Source organism: Natator depressus, chromosome 13, assembly GCF_965152275.1.
Source record: "Natator depressus isolate rNatDep1 chromosome 13, rNatDep2.hap1, whole genome shotgun sequence".
In the NCBI taxonomy this organism is placed as follows: domain Eukaryota; kingdom Metazoa; phylum Chordata; order Testudines; family Cheloniidae; genus Natator; species Natator depressus.
In genome coordinates, this window is record NC_134246.1 from 39227608 (window position 1) to 39248299 (window position 20692).

At 50.4% G+C, this 20692-nt stretch overlaps 1 protein-coding gene and 1 pseudogene across 1 annotated transcript in view; one reads left to right on the forward strand and one right to left on the reverse strand.

Moving 5' to 3' along the window:
• Positions 1-1762: 1762 nt before the first annotated feature.
• LOC141997152 (olfactory receptor 10C1-like) lies at positions 1763-3196 on the forward strand (annotated as a pseudogene).
• Positions 3197-4355: 1159 nt separating this feature from the next.
• Positions 4356-20692, reverse strand: part of LOC141997153 (uncharacterized) — a 42850-nt gene continuing 26513 nt past the window's right edge. The window contains exons 6-8 of the mRNA XM_074969437.1: positions 5484-5558; positions 5258-5430; positions 4356-4460 (exon numbers count right to left, since the gene is read on the reverse strand). Coding sequence (XP_074825538.1) covers positions 4356-4460; positions 5258-5430; positions 5484-5558 — 353 coding nt within the window. The remainder of the gene's footprint in view (positions 4461-5257; positions 5431-5483; positions 5559-20692) is intronic.

Here is a 20692-nt window from a genome sequence, read left to right on the forward strand (position 1 = left end):
ACTTGTCTCCTTTACACTGACAGACGCTGGCCTGTGAGTCTGACACCGAGACGGGCCCCGGGAGAGCCAAGGTGCCAGGTCTGCGAGGGGAGAGTGAATCAGAACAGGACTCACTCCGGATTGGGGTTCCCTGATGAAGCGAGGCATCTCCACTCCTCACCACAGGCCTAGCAGGGTCCTGGGCAACCAGGAAAGGGACACATTGCCCTGGAACGGAAGGGTTAAAACTGACGGGAGGTTTGTGTTCCATTCCCCTGGGTGCCGGGTCTCCTGTCCGAGCCCGAAGCGGGGTGGGGAGGGGGTGTCGCTGCTGTCCTCGCGCGGCCGCCGGGAGAAGGGCGATTCCGCAGCCTGGGTTTTTGTATGATCGCAAACCAGTTTCGTGTCACTGTGTATCTCGCAGAGTAATAGCGTGCGGTGTCCTCGGGCTTCAGGCCGGTCATTTGCAGATACAGCAGGTTGTTGGGATTGTCTCTGGAGATGGTGACTCGGCCTTTCATTGAATCAGCGGAGCTTGGACACTCCCCATCGTAGTAAATGAATGCGATCCACTCTAGCCCCTTCCCGGTACTCTGAGGGACCCAGTCCATATTGCAGCTTCTGAAGGTGAGGGTTTGGTAGGGAGAAAATAAACCAAATATACACTGGGATAAGAGTCTATTACCAAGTTTTAATGCCTTCTTCAAAAGCATTAAGTATACTCAAGCATCTTATTGCAGGTTATGTATCATCTCCTCTTTGACAATAATATGTGTGGTTTTGTTAACTAGGGCCACCAGTGAGTTGAGCTTGTGAGACCAGTCATTAAGTAGGTTATTTGGGTCCTTGGGCCTCTGGAAATTGATAGTTCTTGCCAATCTGTCTACTTTTGCAAAGATGGTCTTATTTACTACTAGGTTGGACAGGAACGCCTCCGATTCATCAACAGATAGATCCAGGAGCTGTACCATCCTCTTCATTGTAGTTCTGGTATAATATTTTGCCATTATTCTAATATTGTGCTCCACAACTCTGTTCTTCAAGTCTTTCCATCTCTTTTCACCTTCCTCTGCATAACCAAAGACGTCTGGGGCAGGACCGTCAAGTCTTCCTTCTCTAAATTCCTTTCCATATTCCTCAACTAAGACGGTCCAGAGCATCAACTCCAGAGTGGTAAATAGTTTTAAAAGATCTTTATACTTAGGGATTTCTTCTAGCTTTCCATCTGTGTAGGTATCTAGCTTCCTAGGTACGTACACAGCTGGCCATCCCAAGCGGCTGCTTGTGCCGCCCTGTTCTCACTGCTAATTTTATCCTGCTCGCTTGACCAAAGCTAGTGCGTGCGTGTCTACCCAAACTGGGAATTACACCTCCCGGCTGCAGGACAGACGTACCCGTGGTTGAACTCTAAATATTTTTCATTTCCAATCTATTGATATTTTGTTATGTCTTCTCGATTTCTTGATATGACACTGATGGGATAAAGATATTTCAACATCCCAGCCTAAAAGTCTTTCTTTAAAGTTCAAGAAAGATTAAGGGAGTTAGAAGGGACGTTTTTGTAATTCAATAGAGTTCCAGGCACTTTGTTCACCTATACTGGAAACTCAACCTCTTAATTATATGAGTCTTCCTCTGTTTATTGACAACTTCACTTTTCCAGTAGACAGATGCCATGGTACAAGGTTACCTGCTCTAGGTGTCACCTAGTGTAATCGACAGAACAACCTGATTGCATGCAGTCCGTCAATATTTAATGATTTTCTTTTTCTAGATGCATATTATGGAAAAAGGAGAAGGAAGAAACCAAACACTCATTGTGGAATTCATCCTTTTAGGATTTGGGAATGTCCCTGAGCTGCAGCCCCTTCTCTTCCTCGTGTTTCTAGTGATCTTCATTGTGACTGCGGCAGGGAACATTCTCATTTCTGCACTAGTTGTGGCTGATCGCCACCTTCACATCCCCATGTACTTCTTCCTGGAGAACTTGTCCTGCCTGGAGACCTGCTACACATCCACCTTCCTACCCAGGCTGCTGGCCAGTCTCCTGACTGGGGACAGATCCATTTCTGTTAAGAGCTGCATTCTGCAATTATACTTATTTGGTGTCATGTCATTTCCAGAGTGTCTGCTGCTAACGGCAATGTCTTATGATCGGTACTTAGCGATATGCAATCCACTCCGTTATGCTGCTCTGATGAATGGCAGGGTTTGTTGCCAGCTAGTGGCAGGGTCCTGGATAAGTAGCTTTCTAGGCTGCACCACAATAAACATTTTCTTGTTCCAGTCAAAGTTTTACTTGTGGCACCTTAGAGACTAACCAATTTATTTGAGCATGAGCTTTTGTGAGCTACAGCTCACTTCATCGGATGCATTCAGTGGAAAATACAGTCGGGGGATTTTATATACACAGAGAACATGAAACAATGGGTGATCAGGTAAGGTGAGCTATTACCAGCAGGAGAGGGAAAAGAAACCTTTTGTAGTGATAATCAAGGTGAAAAGGCTTTTTTTCTCTCCTGCTGGTAATAGCTCACCTTACCTGATCACTCTCGTTACAGTGTGTATGGTAACACCCATTGTTTCATGTTCTCTGTGTATATAAAATCCCCCGACTGTATTTTCCACTGCATGAATCCGATGAAGTGAGCTGTAGCTCACGAAAGCTTATGCTCGAATAAATGTGTTAGTCTCTAAGGTGCCACAAGTCCTCCTTTTCTTTTTGCGAATACAGACTAACACGGCTGCTACTCTGAAACCAATCAAAGTTTTGTGATTCAAAATAAATTGATCATTTTTTTTTGTGATTTTTCACCCACGATAAAGCTGTCCTGTGGTGACACCCAGACTGTGCAACTGCTGACATTTATTGTCTCTGCCATAGGGACGTTTGTGCCCTGTCTACTGGTCCTGACATCCTACATTTGTATCATTGCCACCATCCTGAGAATCCCTTCCACCACAGGGAGGCTCCTCTCACCTCATTGTGGTTATAGTTTACTATGGGACACTGATTACTGTCTATGTGATTCCAAGAGCCAACACTCACAAGATCCTAGATAAACTATTCTCTGTCTTCTACACAGTCCTGACTCCCATGATCAACCCTGTCATCTACAGCCTGAGAAACAAGGAGGTCAATGAGTCCCTGGGGAAAGCTATTCTTCAACTAGTTGCTTTCAGAAACAGGCATAGAACCTTAAAGTACAAATTTTAGCATATAGTAAAATAGAGATGAACTGATATAGTTTCTTAGACGTGGCCCATTGGAGTCCTTGAGAACAGGATTACCCCTCATTGACCTTACTTCATCTTTCTTTCCTTCTTGCCTGTTACTCTGATACTTTTTCAGCATTAATCTTGCATACATTTAAAACACATTTCTTTTGTACAAAACTTGATACTGTAAGAGACATTCTTTATTAATTTTTTTTCCAGACACACATTTCAGTAAAGCACTCTGCTACATGTATCCATAAATTCATCCGTACATGAACACTGGTGCCCAAATTCTTCAAGGAGTTTAACATCTTTTGCGTGGTTCTGGGTCTCTTCCACTCCCACTGAAGCTCATGACATTCATTCTCCACTGATTAGGATCCTCTGCTGTCAGTTTTAAGAGTGGTAGCCGTGTTAGTCTGTACCAGCAAAAACAACTAGGAGTCCTTGTGGCACCTTAGAGACTAACACATTTATTTGGGCATAAGCTTTCATGGGCTAAATTCCACTTCATCAGATGCATGGAGTGGAAAATACAGTAAGCAGTCAGTTTGGTCAACGCTGCCTCATTATTTCCCTTCCAAGCTCTCCTAAAATCCTCCTCTGCCCTGGAGCATACGAAAGTATTGACAACCGGCTGCTGGTTTGCTGAGGGGTCACTGCCGATCATGCTGACCAGCTTTGTCTCATTGGTTCCTTGTTCTCCCCTCTCCCATGCAGGGCACTCCCTAGCCATTTAGCTGCCCTACACGGCCCCCAGCTAAGGGGTGCTGTGTGGGGCCCCAGGCCTCCCCACCCCAGGGTCTGGTAGGCAGGAGCTGGGGGGCACTTTTGGGGGCCCCACAGGCCCAGAGGATTAATGGGGGCCGGGAGCAGCCCGGTCCGCTTCCCTCGCCTCGCCCCGCCCCAGCCGTGTCGCTCTGGGGAGGGGGCTTGTGGAAGGGGATCCCCCGCACTCACTGGCAGCAGCGGGAAGAGAAGCAGCCCGGCCCAGCCCGATCTACTCCGCTGGGGTGGGGGGGGGAAACATTTCCCTAACCCCCCGCCCCGCCCCGCGACACGGCTGGGGCAAGGGAAGCTAGCGGGCTGGGGCCGCGTTGCTCCGCTTCCAGCTGCCAGCGAGTGCAGGGCCGATCCTTTCCCCAAGCTCCCAGTAATCACCGGCGGCAGGAAGCGGAGCCCCGCGGCTGGGAGCTGGCGAAGTGGAGCGGGCGGGGGCCCGGTTGCTCCGTTTCCCGCCGCTGCCGGTGAGTGCGGGGTCGCTGGGGGAAGAGGTGGGATGCAGGCGGGCCGGGGGGGAAGGGTAAGAGGTGGGGCGGAGGGAGTTGTCCTGGGCCCCAGCCCCCCGCAGGGACGGCCCTGCCCCTTGCAGTGGGCGGAGCCTGCGGGGGGAGGGGGGCAGCCGAGGGATAGGGCTGGTCGCTGGGGCTGCCGCGAATGCAGCACGCAGCTGCCTAGGGCACCATGAAATTTGGGGCAATTTGGTGCCCTACGCAGCTGCTTATGCCTAAGGACGGCCCTGCCCCCATGTATCTCTCCTTGCCCATCTGTTGTCTCTTGTCTTACAGTTCATAAGCTTCTTGGGGCTCTGACCGGCTTTTTGATCTGTTTGTGCAGCGCCTGGCACAACAGAGCTCGGATCCCTGACCGTGACTCCTAGGGGGCATCATGCAAAATAATAAATAACAATTGACTTCACTGGGAGCAGTAGAAGCAGCTCCACCCTCATGCCGGAGAGAAGCACATAAATGACACGTACTAATTAGCGCTTAACTGTTTTCCTTTCCCAGCCTGGGTTTGTTTGAGGCAAAGGAAGACAAGCCACAAGAGAGAGACAACCCGGCTCCTTTTGCTCGCGTTTGGTTAAACGATTATGTCAGTCTTGTGGATGCAGGGAGAGGAGGACAAAGGAGGGAGACCAGCCGGCCCGGTTCTGAGTTTCTTTGCGGCCATGGGGCCCCTTGCTGCGTGTAGCTCCGGAGCGCCACCTGCTGGGGGCTTCTTTTTAAACTAGCACCAGGGGCGGTTTGTGTCTGAGCCCAGACCGGCTTCCCCTCACTGTGTCCCTCGCCCAGTGATACACCGCGGTGTCCTCGGGCTTCAGGCTGCCCCTGAGTAGGTAGACGCTGGAGCTGTCCTTGGAGGCTGTGAATCGCCCCTGGACTGCCGGGGAGTAGCTGCTGCTGGACGAGGAATAATAGTAGATCAGCCACTCCAGCCCCTTCCCGGAGCCTGCCGGACCCAGTTCACACCATGGCTGCTGAGAGCAAAGCCGCTCACGGTACAGGTCAGTTTAGTAGATTCCCCGGGTTTCTTAATCTCCGGGCTGGACTGGGTCAGAACCACCTGTGCCCGGGCCCCTGGGGAGAAACAAAGCGGGCTGTTAAAAGTAATGTTTAAAAACAACAGATCAGAGAGACAGACAGATACACTAGAGAGAAGGAGACAGACCAGTATGTAGAGATTAGTCTAAACACTCGCTACTATGACTCCCCAGATCTCAATGTCTTCCCACGCGGGATGAATTGTAAAGGGGATTTTCTAAAGTACTCACATTATTTAGGAGCACGGATACTATTGATTTTCCTAGATAGACGTTCCTAGATAATAGCCCCCCAACCTGAAGCAAATACTCACCAACAACCACATACCACACAACAGAACCACTAACCCAGGAACCTATCCTTGCAACAAAGCCTGTTGCCAACTGTGCCCACATATCTATTCAGGGGACACCATCATAGGGCCTAATAACATCAGCCACACTATCAGAGGCTCGTTCACCTGCACATCCACCAATGTGATATACGGCATCATGTGCCAGCAATGCCCCTCTGACATGTACATTGGTCAAACTGGACAGTCTCTACGTAAAAGAATAAATGGACACAAATCAGATGTCAAGAATTATAACATTCATAAACCAGTCGGAGAACACTTCAATCTCTCTGGTCACGCAATTACAGATATGAAGGTCGCTATCTTACAACAAAAAAACTTCAAATCCAGACTCCAGCGAGAAACTGCTGAATTGGAATTCATTTGCAAATTGGATACTATTAATTTAGGCTTAAATAGAGACTGGGAGTGGCTAAGTCATTATGCAAGGTAGCCTATTTCCCCTTGTTTTTTCCTACCCCCCCCCCCAGACGTTCTGGTTAAACTTGGATTTATGCTGGAAATGGCCCACCTTGATTATCATGCACATTGTAAGGAGAGTGGTCACTTTGGATGAGCTATTACCAGCAGGAGAGTGAGTTTGTGTGGGGGGGGGGGGGGGAGGGGTGAGAAAACCTGGATTTGTGCTGGAAATGGCCCACCTTGATTATCATACACATTGTAAAGAGAATGGTCACTTTGGATGGGCTATTACCAGCAGGAGAGTGGGGTGGGAGGAGGTATTGTTTCATGGTCTCAGTGTATATAATGTCTTCTGCAGTTTCCACAGTATGCATCCGATGAAGTGAGCTGTAGCTCACGAAAGCTCATGCTCAAATAAATTGGTTAGTCTCTAAGGTGCCACAAGTCCTCCTTTTCTTTTAGGAAAAAAACGCTCAGCCCATGAACTGCAGAGCGACCTACAATCGACGGGTGAACAGACAAACAAACCCACATGAGAGTCCAACAGGAAAATGCAGATTCTCCGCGGGCCCAGCATGGTGGTGGGATGGGAGCGCAGCCCAGTAAATCCCTGAGCCAGGTGTGGGGCCTTTGGCTGAGATGCCGGAGTCGGTGGTTAAATAGGAGGTCGGATGTGGCAGCTTTGCATATTCGGAGGAGAGCGGGCGGGTTGGAAATAAAAGGGTCTGAATTCAGGGGGCGGGCAGACCAGGCAAGAGGCTGATGGGGGGCGGGCGTGGCGCAGTGATGGTCGGGGGGTGACCCAATATAGTAGTGAAGAGACCAGAACTCCGAGCGGGAGAACGGGGCTATGTGAGAACAGAAGGGGAAGAAAGATTCCCCGCCAGCAGGCTCAGGACATGACCTACAGACAACCTGAGAGCGTGCTTCCTCACGGCCTGTTCCTGTCAGTCTGGTCCCTGGACCAAACCCATCTCCACAGCTGTTTCCAACGCGCTCGCCCTGTCGAAGTCCATGGCAGGAGAGCCCTCCCCGGGGATTTAGAACACGGAAGCTGGAACAGGCAGAGGCCCCAGCAGTTCCTCTCCTGACGCTCCAGGGCTTCATAGTTCTCTGCAAAGTGCACGTCGGGGTGTTTTATGGGCTGTGAATCAGGGACCCTGGGGTCGATTTTGTCTCTGCTACAGATTCACTTTGTGATCTTGGGCCAGTCACTTAGGCTGAGATTTTCAAAGGAGGCCGAAGGAGTGAGGAGTCCCATTCCCATTGCCAAGCAATAGGATGCGGGTGCCTAAATCATTTGGGTGCCTTTGGAAATTCCACACTAAGACGGCTTGGTGGTTTTCTTGGGCAGTGTCCTAAACAGCTGTGTTCAGGTGACAGCCAGCTGGGTAAGAAGGATCCTGAAGTTACTCAGGAAGCAAAACCAAACCTTTAACTACCTCCCCCCACTTGTCCTTATATATCACAGTTCAGTCTTGAATTGGTCAGCAGCGACAACACGCTGCACAAGCACCATTCAGCCTTCTGCAGGTCTGTGCGAATAGTGGCAAAATTTTGGTGTGCAAAAGCTGGGCGGGTGGGGGGGAGGGGAGGGGGAGGAGACTGTTCCACCACCAGTCTTTCTACAAAAAGAAAAGGAGGACTTGTGGCACCTTAGAGACTAACACATTTATTGGGGCATAAGCTTAGAGCATATTAGAGAATGCATCCAATGAAGTGAGCTGTAGCTCAGGAAAGCTCATGCTCAAATAAATTGGTTAGTCTCTAAGGTGCCACAAGTCCTCCTTTTCTTTTTGCGAATACAGACTAACACGGCTGTTACTCTGAAACCAGTCTTGATACAATGTCTCTTGCTTTTCTTCCTCTTTGTAAACATGAACTAAGGGAGTGGAAAGGCAGAAACCTAATTATTCATAGTAACCGAGGCGAATTTTATTTCTGCATTACTAGCCACTAAATAAGATTCTCTCTATTCCAGGGGTGGGTAAACTTTTTGGCCCGAGGACCACATCTGGGTGGGGAAATTGCATGCAGGGCCATGAATGTAGGACTGGGGCAGGGGGCTGGGGTGGGGGAGAGAGTGTGGGGTGGGGGAGGGGGTATGGTGTGCAGGAAGGGGCTCAGGGCAGGGGGTTGGGGTACAGGAGGGGTGCAGGGTGCAGCAGGGTGCTCAGGGCAGGGGTTGGGGTGTGAGGTGCAGGCTCCGCCCTGATGCGGTTTACCTTGAGTGGTAGTGGTGCACAGCAGGGCTAAGGCAGGCTCCCTGCATGCTCTGGCCCTGCGCCACTCCCAGAAGAAGATGACACCAGGTCCCTGCGGCCCCTGGGGGCAGGCAGGGGGCAGCAGAGGGATTTGCGCACTACCCTCACCTGCAGGTACCTCCCCTGAAGCTCCCGTTGGCTGCTGTTCCCTGTGCCCCGCCAATGGGAGCTGGAGGGGGTGGTGCCTGCAGGGGAGGGCAGCGCAAGGAGCACTCTGCCCCCCTCCCCTTCCCCCAGAGGCCGCAGAGACATGGTGCCGGCCGCTTCCCCCAGCTTAGTCTTGCGGCACCACCCGAGTGGCAATCCCACGGACCAGATCCAAAGCCCTGATGGGCGGATCCAGCCCGCAGGCAGTAGTTTGCCCACCCCAGAGCTAGGCCTATCCACGTGCTTTTGCTCCAGAATTCATTCACTAAAGCCCCAATCCTGCAAACGCCCATGCATGGGAGCCCTCCACAGGCAGACCTGTTTGCAGGATCAGTATCTACCACAGAGTAAATAGCATAAAGCAGCTTCTTAAAGTGACACCAATCAAAATAAAACCACAGATCTATTTCTTTAAACCTTGGATTGGTTTACTTTATCCATAAAATCACGCCCAGGTAGCCACAGGCCCCAAAATGCCAACAACTCGCCAGAAATCTTGGCACCCCCCCCCACACACACACACACACAAAGCCTGATCTCCATCCCCCACAGCCTTCCCTCCCCAGCCTGGCTGGGTCTGGGACACTCCAAACCCCCCACCCCCACCTCACCCCACTGACCGCCACATACCCCCTATTTCTCCCATCACTTCACCTTCTTCCACCTCCTCTGCAGGGTCCAGGGGGCACCTAATTAGTGGAACCAGCCTATGGGGCTCCATTAATTAGGTGGGAGGGAGGCCCTTCATTCCCTCATGTGCAGCAGGCACATCAGACCGGGGGTTCTCTGGGCGGGGGTGGGGATGGGGCTGTGGCTGGCTCCTCTGGCTGTGGGGGGTCTCCAGGCTCTGGCCACAGGGGGAGGGTGCAGGTGGAAGGGGTGGAGCCAGGGGCTAGCCTCCCATGCCTGGGCAATTTTAAAGGGTCCTTTTAAATTGCCTGGGCCCTGGGGCAATTGCCCCATTTGCCCCCCACCCCACCGGCCTGGGCCTTGGGGCCCAAGAGCACAGGAGGGGTGGAAGGCTGGTTTAAGTTGCACATGGACTCCGAGAGGGAGAAGCCCAGGGACCCAGTACCCTCACAACGGGGGGAATTGAAGTCAAGCCCTGGAGGTGGGGAAGGACCGGTGGTTTAGAGCTGCCCTGGGAGGGGACTGAGTTGTTGTGTGATGGTCTGACACCAGGAGGCCCAGTGGGAGAACCTGGAGAAGACACTGGCTGGGACTAGCCCTTGCGGCTGAGAAGGGGCCAGCAGAGGGGTGTGAGAGGAGCCGTCCCCCGCCATTCCCCATCTGGGCTGGTGGGGCTGCCCTAGAGGTAAGGATGTATGTGTAGAGGTGGGTTATGTACTTGATAATGAGATCTGCAAAAGCCAGCACACTGATTGGGAAGCTGCCTGACCTACCCCATAGGAAATGCTGAGGAGAGGTTTCAGAGGGGTAGCCCTGTTAGTTTGTATCAGTAAAAACAATGAGGAGTCCTTGTGATACCTTAGAGACTAACAAATTTATCTGGGCACAAGCTTTTGTGGGATATAACCCACTTCATCAGATGCATGGAGTGGAAAATACAGGTATAAATATACAGCACTTGAAAAGATGGGAATTGCCTTACCAAGTGGGGGGTCAGTGCTAATGAGGCCAATCCAATCAGGGTGGATGTGGCCCATTCCCAACAGTTGACAAGAAGGTGTGAGTATCAACAGAGGGGAAATTATTTTTTGCAGTGACTCAGCCACTTCCAGTCTTTATTCAGGCCTAATTTGATGCTGCCCAGTTTGCAGATTAATTCCAGTTCTGCAGTTTCTCACTGAAGTCTGTTTTTGAAGGTTTTTTGGTTGAAGAATGGTGACTTTTAAGTCTGTTATTGAGTGTCCAGGGAGGTTGAAGTGTTCTCCTACTGGTTTTTGAATGTTACAATTCTTGATGTCTGATTTGTGTCCATTTATTCTTTTGTGTAGAGACGGTCCGGTTTGGCCAATGTACATGGCAGAAGGGCATTGCTGGCACATGATGGCATATATCACATTGGTAGATGTGAAAGTGAACGAGCCCTTGATGGTGTGGCTGATGTGGTTGGGTCCTGTGATGGTGTCCCTTGGGTAGATATGTGGACAGAGTTGTGAACAGGGTTTGTTACAAGGATTGTTTCCTGGGTTAGTGTTTCTGTGGTGTGGTGTGTAGTTACTGATGAGTATTTGCTTCAGGTTCGGGGGTTATCTGTAAGCAAGGACTGGCTAACCTCCAAAGGTCTGGGAGCATGAGGGATCATTTTCCAGGATAGAGGGGTCTCCTTGGTGGAAGGGATTCTCAGGTCTCTCCTGGTGGAACATTTCCTCATCTGTTCTTAAAAACCTCCAGTGATGGGGATTTCACAACCTCCCTAGGTAACCGGTTCCAATGCGGATAGTTAGACATGCTTATCCTTAGAAAGTGCTCCCCCCACCCCCGCATATTTAACCTAAATCTCCCTTGATGGATTTTGCATTTCTTTATTTTCTAAAAGACACAGAATCATAGAGAGGATAGTTGCTCTTGACGGAGAATCCACCGTGACTCTTGATCAGTTGTTCCAATGGTTAATTCACCTCAATATCTTTTTAAAACATCACCTTCTTTCCAGCTGCACAATGTCTAGCTTCAGCTTCCAGCACTGGATCCTGTTGTACCTTTGTCTGCCATACTGAAGAGCCCATTATCAAATTTCTCTTCCCCATCTAGGATCTACAACAGGCACTAGTGTAAAGACTCCTTGTTTATTCCCCCAGCCATGGGACGGAAGAATAATCTAGTTGCTATTGCTTGAGTCTAGGCATGAATATTCCTGGGGTCTTTCCCATACACACAGGGATGGGACCCGGGAGAGCCAAGGTGCCAGGTCTCCGAGGGGAGAGCGACTCAGAACGGGACTCACTCCGGATTGGAGCTCACAGATGAAGCGAGAGATCTGTGCACCGCAGCCCAGCGGGGCTCTGGGCAGGAAGGGGAGACACATTACTCGGGAACCGAGAGTGGCACAGGGCGGTGCCCTTGGGCTTCAGGCCGGTCATTTTCAGATGCAGCAGGTTGTTGGGATTGTCTCTAGAGATGGTGAATCTCACTCAGTGGGAGCTGCGCTCTGTGACCCTTGCGCCACCCACGGGCCTCTGCTTCTCCCTCGGCAGCCGCCTCCCCCTGAGCGACCCCATGAAATCCCACCGTGTCCCTGTCCACAGCCCTTGGTCACGTGACTGTCCCCAATGCCCTGGGTGCCAGCGCTGGGCTGAGTGATGCCATCGGGGGCTGAGGGGCGGGGCCTTTTATCTCCATGGTGACTCTGTGACATGGGGGCACTGTATTGGGGGCAGGATCCTGAGCTGCACCGTTTACACCAGGGCTGTGATTTCCAGCTGTCAAATAGATGGAAAAAATGCTCGAGTCTCTTTGGAAAGTCCCGGCGGTGCCCCATCCCCAGGCGCAGCGGAGCGGGGTTTATTCCGGCGCCGGGTGATCTCTGCCCCCCAGCCCTGCCCGGACCCTGAATGGCCCATTTCCACACCCTGCTCTCCATTTCTGGGGTATGGAAATGGGCCATTCAGAGTCCGGGAACGGAAGGGTTAAACTGGCGGGAGGTTTGTGTTCCGTTCCCCCGGGTGCCGGGTCTCCTGCCCGAGCCCGAAGCGGGGGGTGTCGCTGCTGCCCCCACGCGGCCGCCGGGAGAAGGGCGATTCCGCAGCCTGGGTTTTTGTACGATCACAAACCGGTTTGGTGTCACTGTGTCTCCCGCACAGTAATAGCGGGCGGTGTCCTCGGGCTTCAGGCCGGTCATTTGCAGATACAGCTCACTCTTGGCGTCATCCCTGGAGATGGTGAATCGCCCTTTCACTGCATCGAGGTAGTATACAGGACTCCCACCGAGGTATATAAGAGCGACCCATTCCAGTCCCTTCCCGGGAGCCTGGCGGACCCAGTTCGTGTAGGCGCTGCTGAAGGTGAAGCCGGAGGCTTTGCAGGAGAGGCGGAGAGAGTCTCCGGGCTTTTTCACACCCCCTCCGGACTCCACCAGCGTCTGGGACCGGACACCTGGGAATAAAGACAGGCCATTAATATCGGTGTAAAAACAGCGAGAACACAATATTCTTCTAACTCTGCCAGTTCTTCAGAGGAGGAAAATACCTTCCAGAGCTGCCACAGCGACAATGACAAGGAGCAAAAATCCCATTTTCCCGGGTGCTGGAGGGGAAAGATCTCAGGGGACTGGCTGGTGACTGCACCGACCCAGGGGGCTGCGGATTGTGTCTCCGGGTGCAGCCTGGGCAGAGAGAGGCAGAGATTTAAAGAGGAAACTGTCCCCCTCATTTGCATGCCCCGCTTTATAAGAGACACACACTCCTGCTGTCAGTGATCGGATTGACTCGCCCTAGGGCTCCGGCTGCAGGAGTCAGTGTGTCCCGTCCTGTGTGTCTGTGCAGCGCCGGGCACAGGGCTCTGGGGTCCTCCTGACACTTTCGGACCCTGGGAGGAATGAACAGCTCCCTGCAGGGACTGTATTTCCTCGCATGGGAACTGAGGGTCCGTCTTTTTTGACCTGATATTGGGGGGACTCAGCTCTGGAGCCCGGTTCCACAAGCATAAGGTCCATGCAACGTCCGGTCAGGGGGGTCAGTGTCCGATGTGGGGGAGGCGCGAAGTCTTGTCTCAGGGATCCATTGGGCTGGGCCACCCGCTGGAGGCAGAAGATTTCCCTTGGCGCTGGGAGGGATTTGGGAGGGAAGCCCCTTTCCCTTCCCTTCCCTTCCCTTCCCTTCCCTTCCCTTCCGTTCCCTTCCCTTCCCAGCAGTGACCGGCTACACTGAAATGATCCATGACACTAGGAACGTGTTCTGAGCAAGCCTGGCTCGTGCTTTGGAGAAGGTCTGGGGGCCCGCCTGTGGGTGCAGGTGGGAGAAGCTGGGCGGGGTCGGGGGGAGTCTGAGGACAGAGTTAAGTTTTGCAGTGAAGCCTCCCTGACATTCGTGTGTCAAGAGCGCGTCTCTGGGTGTTGTTCTTTAGGGGAGAGTCGAGGAGGATTGAGGCTACAGTGAAGGAAGATTATTAAGCACGGTTGATATTTATATTCCTGTTTATATTTCCATTCCCACTCCACTTCCCATTGACATTCAGATTGTAAACTCGGCAAGGGGGGTCCTGTCCTCTGTGTGAGCTAGAATTACCTGGGTCAGTCAGAGTGGGGCCAAGCTAAGGGGGTAAATGTAGATGGAGTGAGGACTGAAATCCTTTCGCTAGCCCATTTCACTGGGGTAGTGTATAAACCGGGAAAGTTCCCCACAGTAGCTGGACCATTCCAGCGCTTACATAATTGGCATAATGAACAGGATCCTATCCACAGGGTCCACCCCATTGGTTTCCTGGTTGAGTTCTGACAGCACTGTCCAAGCCTGGTCAAGAACCGTACTATGGCTGGAATTGAAGAACTATGGGCCCACTTTGCTGAACTTGTGTGCAGATGATCAGACCAAGCTGAGGGATTAAAAGAAGCTAGAACAGAACAGAGAGAAGCCGTATCACTGGCTAAGGCAGTGATAGACCATCAGGCAGCAGAAGCTAAGAAACCCCCTACTATTTATGTCCTACGGGAGCAGAAAGTCCCAGAGTTTGGTGGCTTCCCAAGAAGACCAGGAGACATTAAAGTAGAGGAGTGAGTCAAGTCTGTGAAGGAAAGTCCGTGTGTGCTAAGAGTACCTGAAGAGGATCATATGGACTTCATAGAGGAACACCTCAAGGGCCAAGGCCAAGGCCACAGTTAAGCTCATGGCAATGGCAGACAAGAAAGATGTGGAAAAGGTATTTGAACTCCTCCTGGAAGTGTATGGAGGCAAGGTGTCACAGTCACAATAAAATAGCCTCAAGGGAATGTCCCAGGCACGATAAAATTGGCCCCCATGAGGTCTCCTGGGTAAGCACCAGCCTTGTATATCACTGCCGCCTATATAGGCATCTTCATAGGAAAGGATTTTGGGAGGGGTTGAAGGCGTGAGTGTGGAGTGAAAGATTCCTTTGCAGGCTGTGAGAGGCCAAAAGGGGAGGAAGGGAGAAAGGAATGGGTTAACCCGGCGATCCAGCTAGGTGTGAAGAAAAGAAGCTGACTCCAGCCTCTCAAGGCCAATGCACCCAAGCAGACTCTCTGATGCCAAGAAAAACGGGGGCCTGGATTCTAACCCCAACCAGCTGTGAGAACAGAGCAGTAAACTGAACAAGACTGCAGGGGATTGAGAAAACTAGTGAGAAGGCAAAGGTCAGCGAATGGGAACATAACAACCCTGAAGCTGATGTGTTTTGGGGAAGCCAAGGAAGCCTCAGAAGGCCGGTTTGGACTGATACAAAGAGCACGGCGGACAAAGGTCCCTGGACGAAATGCCCCCAGAAGAACCCAGGACTTAAAACCTTCCCGAGAGCTGAAGTAAGTCGGAGATCAACAGCGGACCCTGGACGACCTGAGTACAGGACAGAATTCCCGTCCACATCTCCTCCCGCTTCTTCGTACGTTACACCCGGGCTTGGCCAGCCTCAGGTAGTGCATGTGTGCGTATGAAAGTGGATTCGGGCTAGGGCATTAACGCTTCCTTCCTTCCTCTGAGTGACATGGGGAACCCCCAGCACTCTCCGCTGTTATTTTCCTTTATTTTATAAATAAAGCTTTAAACTCAGTAACTTGGTGTCCTCAGTCATCTCCTCCCCTAACGATTCTGCGGCCTCAGCCTGATCATCTGACACCTCAGGCAGATCAGTAACTTAATCTCTCACAAAGGTACCTATTGGAACCAGATGAAAGGAGTTATTTGAGAGCAAGCAGGAGCCTGGTGAAACTGTCTGGCCATATGCATATGAGCTCCAGGAGAGAATGAGCAAAGTGGAGGGGCGAGACCCTCGACGAGTTCCAGACCCAGATATGTTTCTGAAACAGCAGTTGGTTCTGGGGCTCCAGGATGATTCCTTCCACCGTGAAATTAAAAGGAGGTTTAAGGAAGAGCCCAGTCAGAAGTTCCATTAACTCAGTCTGGCTGCCATTATGTAGTCAGAAGAAGAGGAAGTTCCTGTGGCAGACATGGCCAAGCTGAAGTCCTGTCCACGAAGTGGGGGCCAAGTGAATGCAAGTGCTGGGGAAAAGACCCTGCCCCAAACACAGTTAACACTGGAAAGATTAAGTGAAGCTGTCCAAAAATTGGCAGTCCAACAGCTGAAAGTGATGACTGAAGTGATGAAAGGAAAAACCTCCACTAAAATGCCAAAGTATCCAAGGACACCAGGATCCTGAAGAAACCCACTGAAGGATGAGCAGGGAAGGTACTTTTGTTACACTTGTGAAAGGCCAGGGCATACTAGCTGAGAATGTCCACTGAGAAGGAGAAGAGAGTCCCAGGCACTGGAAACCAGTGGGGCACCAGGAGCAAGTGGTCCATCTACAGTAGAAGGCCAAGCAGTGGCAGAAGGATTCCTCGGCCAGTCCTTGGTGGAAAATCGCTCTGCATACAGTGTTGAAAGGGAGACAGGCAGTGCCAGCATATCTAGCAAGTTCCGTAAGTGAGCATTTGGAGACTGTCTAACTGCTGAAGTATGTATAGCAGGAGTGGAAACCAGATGTTTGTTAGATACTGGCTCAGAAGTCACCACCATTACTGACAGGTTTCAGAGTAACAGCCGTGTTAGTCTGTATTTGTAAAAAGAAAAAAGAAAAGGAGTACTTGTGGCACCTTAGAGACTAACCAGTTTATTTGAGCATGAGCTTTCGTGAGCTACAGCTCACTTCATCGGATGCATAGCAATTCCATCCGATGAAGTGAGCTGTAGCTCACGAAAGCTCATGCTCAAATGAACTGGTTAGTCTCTAAGGTGCCACAAGTACTCCTTTTCTTTTTTTTTTTTCTTTTCACCATTACTGAGTCGCATTTTCAAAATTATTGGAAAGACAAGGAGCTGACCATGCAGAGCACACAGTTTCTATGTCTAACAGTAGTTAATGGACTGACAATCCCAGTGGTGGGATGCCTCGAAGCAGACATAGATTATATGGGTCAGACTCTGGCAGGGAAATGCATCTTCATCCTGAAAGAAAAAGCCTCTGAAGGGAGCCATATGGGAGAAGGAGTCCCAGGGATTCTAGGGATGAACATCATTAGTGAGCTGAAGGAGCTACCATTGCCAGTAGAAGGAACCAGGAGGATAAATTGCCATGGGCACCCCGAGAAGAATGCTGTGCTGAGGAGAGTACTGGCTCGAGCAGAGAGACAAAACCATTGACTGGGCCCTGCGGAGCAGATTGGAAATGTTAAAGTGGGCAGATAACAGAAGAATGTTATTCCTCCTTGGAGAGGGAGGATGCTTGATGAACACTGTTGGGTCCCAGGAAATCCCAATGGATATGGAGCTCTTGTAGAGCCTACATCTGGGGTAAACCTACCGAATGGGCTCCAGCCAGCCCATGTCTGACTAATGCCATCAAAGGAAGAGGACCAGTGAGTCTTCTGAACTCAGGTTTGAAGGCTGTGGAGTTGCCTCCTCAAAACAGCACTGCAGAGGTACGGTGTCCTGTGGGAGTGGTTCCTCGGGTGAAGGTAACATTTGAGGAGAATGGAAATGAGCTGCGGGTGAGAAAGAGGGAGAAGGGAGGATGAGTTCCCTTTCCTCGAGAAAGACGTGGTGAGAGACTGCCAGTTCCAGTTCACGCAGCACGCCAGGGGCTGATGTCTGCACAGGTGGCTAACTTAAGGGCGTTACCAGAGAAGCATCAAGAAGTCTTTTCTAAGGATGGGGTGAACAGTTTGGATGACTGGGTCAAAGGTCACCATGACAGGCTGAAGACAGCCTGTGAATTTGCTCTCAATACAACAAAAGACACAGCCCAAAGGAGGAAAAGGACTTAGGGTTGCAAGTCCAGTGGGGCTCTCCTCAGGCCTGGTGACCGTGTACTAGTTGATAACCATAGACACCGGGGGCATAATAAAATACAGGACGAGTGGGAGTCAAATCCCCACATAGTAGTCGCTCACAACCCCTCCGGACTCCACCAACCCCTGCCTGCCCAGCACAAGGAAAGGGAGAAAATACCTTCTAGATCTGCCGCAATGAGAATGAGATGTAACCAAACCCTCGTTTCCCTGGTGCTGGCAGAGAAAGTTCTCCGTGGGGTTGGCTGGTAACTGTATAGAGCCAGGAGTCTGTGGATTGTCTCTCCATGTAGAGCCTGGGCAGAGAGAGGGACAGATTTAAACAGGAAACTCTGAGTGTCATTTGCATATCCCCCTCCTTATAAGAGACACCCTGTATTTCCTAGCGCGAACTCAGATTGGGAAGATTGAGAGAGAAGGGTTGGGATCACCCTTCTCACAGCAGGGCTCCGAGCATGATTGTGTCTGAGATTCGTAGCTGAATTTATGTCGGTCAAAGTCACATCTTCTGTATCCCCTTCCCTGACTCCCAAACCTAGTCCTCACCCTCATGATAAATTCACACCCTGACCTGAACACTTATTGTGACATTCTCTGATTAGAAGAGGACCATTTGGATCGTTGTTGCAACTACTATTATATATTTGCAGCAAATATTGTGTCAAGGTTGTCGAGTGAGGTGTCTATGAAAAGGTTATGATTTGCTGATTATAATTAGGCTATCTATATACAGGTATCATTTTTGTCTGTGAAGTTATCAGTATTGGAATATCCACCTGCTTTATGGGGATTGTCTGCCCCTTTCTTTGCAGTTCACTCTAGTGGAGTGACCATAGCTATCCCCCACTGGGATGCCAGTCACAGCCAGATATGCCATGTAAGATATCTGCAAAAAAAGTTATAATTTGGCAGGTATGATGATCTTGTTTATATGTTTGTATCACCTTTGTCTTATGAGTTATAGCTATGTCTGTATGTCTGTATTTCAAAGTTGTGCTACGCTTCTGGTGACACCCCAGACAGTTTGGCATCAGCACTGCCTAGTCTGCTGGATGGCCCATGAAGGACCCTCAGCGATTCAACTGACCCATTGAGAGAAGGCAGATGCACCTTGTGACTCAGCAAGGCAGGCAGGGACATGCCCATGGTCAGAACTCTAAGGGCTTGTCTACACTGGCCCTTTACAGCCCTGCAACTTTCTTGCTCAGGGGTTTCTCGTGAAGGTGGGTTTTTAGAGCACTGGGAGAGCTCTCTCCCAGCGCTGTGCCGTGACCACACAAGCCACAGTAAAGTGCTGCCACGGAAGCTTTTTAACATTGCCAGTGTAGACTAGCCCTAAGGCTTCCCAGCCACGTGCTGGGCAGCTTGTGTTTGAAACAAAGGAAGCACAGGCTGCATGGCAAATGACTATAAACGGCAGCTGCATCTTCTCCATTTGGTCTTCAGTCCTGCTTCTTCCCTCTGGAGGGACTTTGCTACAAACTGAAGCTCTGAACAAAGGACTGAATGACCCATCCGGGCTGTGGGTGTGCTCCAGGGCTTGACTTAAGACAGCAGATTACTCCATCACTGCTACAAGCCTGAACCACGAACCTTGCCATTACTGGATGTCATTGATTCCTTTAACCGATTGTAACTCTCACCTTTCTTTCTTTCTTTCTTTCTTTCTTTCTTTCTTTCTTTCTTTCTTTCTTTCTTTCTTTCTTTCTTTCTTTCTTTCTTTCTTTTTCTTTCTCTTTATGAATAAACCTTTTAGATTTTAGATACTAAGGGATTGGCATCAGCATGATTTTGGGGTAAGATCAAAGTTGTGTATTAACCTGGGTGTGTGGCTGGTCCTTTGGGATGAGAAGAACCTATTATTTGATGAGACGGGTTGTAAAAAACCACTCATCTCTGAACCTAGTATTTTTGGTGGTGATATAAGAGCTGGAATGCCTGAGAAAACTGCCTTTATGTTTTCTTGTTAGCCACTGTGGTGAACCCGGAATTTACTTTTGTGGCTGCTTTGGTATATCTTATAAAAAAATAAACACCAGTTTTGGGTTGTGTTTGCCCTATTTCTCAGCAGTTCATCCTGTCTTTGGCATTTTCAGTTGCGACCCACTAAAACACAGTTGCACTTATCTTAACCTTAAAATGACCAGACCTTACCGCGCAACTAGGGAGGCGGGAGTAAAGTGGCATGCCCAAGGTTGCCCAGTAATTACCTGGTAGAGGTAGAGGTGAGAATAGAAGCCAGGTCCCACGAGTCTAGTGCATGACTACAACGGGGCAGCTTCTGCAGCCAGCTGCAAATCTGTGAGTGAATTAAAGTGTAGGCAAAGGCAGTGGACCATCTCTCTACACTGAATTCATTTTTCACTCAGTGCTGGGTAATACTCTGGTGTCTGTCACTCAGCACAAATTGAGAATAATGATATTTACCCCAGGGAAGCAACTTCATATTTAAAGCAATGTTGCTGGGAGGAGAATTTGGTCCATTCTCTTTATGTTCCATGCATACAGGAATTGTATGGATGTGTCTCTTTGTGTGTTTGTGTTTATGTGTGTTTGTGTGAGAGTTTTCTGTGTGTTAAAAGACTAATCTATTTGTGTGTGTGTTTAGGTGTGTATGTTTGTGTAAGGAAGGGTTTGTTTGTGTCTGAGCTAGCTTTTTGTGTTTAGATGTGTATTTGTTTTTTGAGTGATTGTGTATATTTATGTGTTTGTATGTGTGTTTGCATGCTGTCTCTGTTGGTGTTCTTGTGCAGCAGTGATTGCCTGTATGTGTGTTTGTGTATTCTTCTGCATGCATCAGTGTTTTGTTTGTGTGTCTGGAATCGAAGAAAAAGGGAGAGAGAATAAATCTTCCCAGCACCCTGTCTGATGCTCAGAGGAGTTCCGGGGGGAGTGAGTGAAACCGATTCAGAAACTGGACCAGTCTGCAAGTATTTCTGGCCTGGGAGACTTTCTCCGGGCTGCTCCCATCGCCTGTCCCGGGCAGTCGGGGGCTGGTTCGCGCCCTCAGCAGCGGACACGTTGCGCTGTTACTGCAGGGGGAGGTTTTTGGCTGAGCTCAGACTCGCCTCCCCTCGCTGT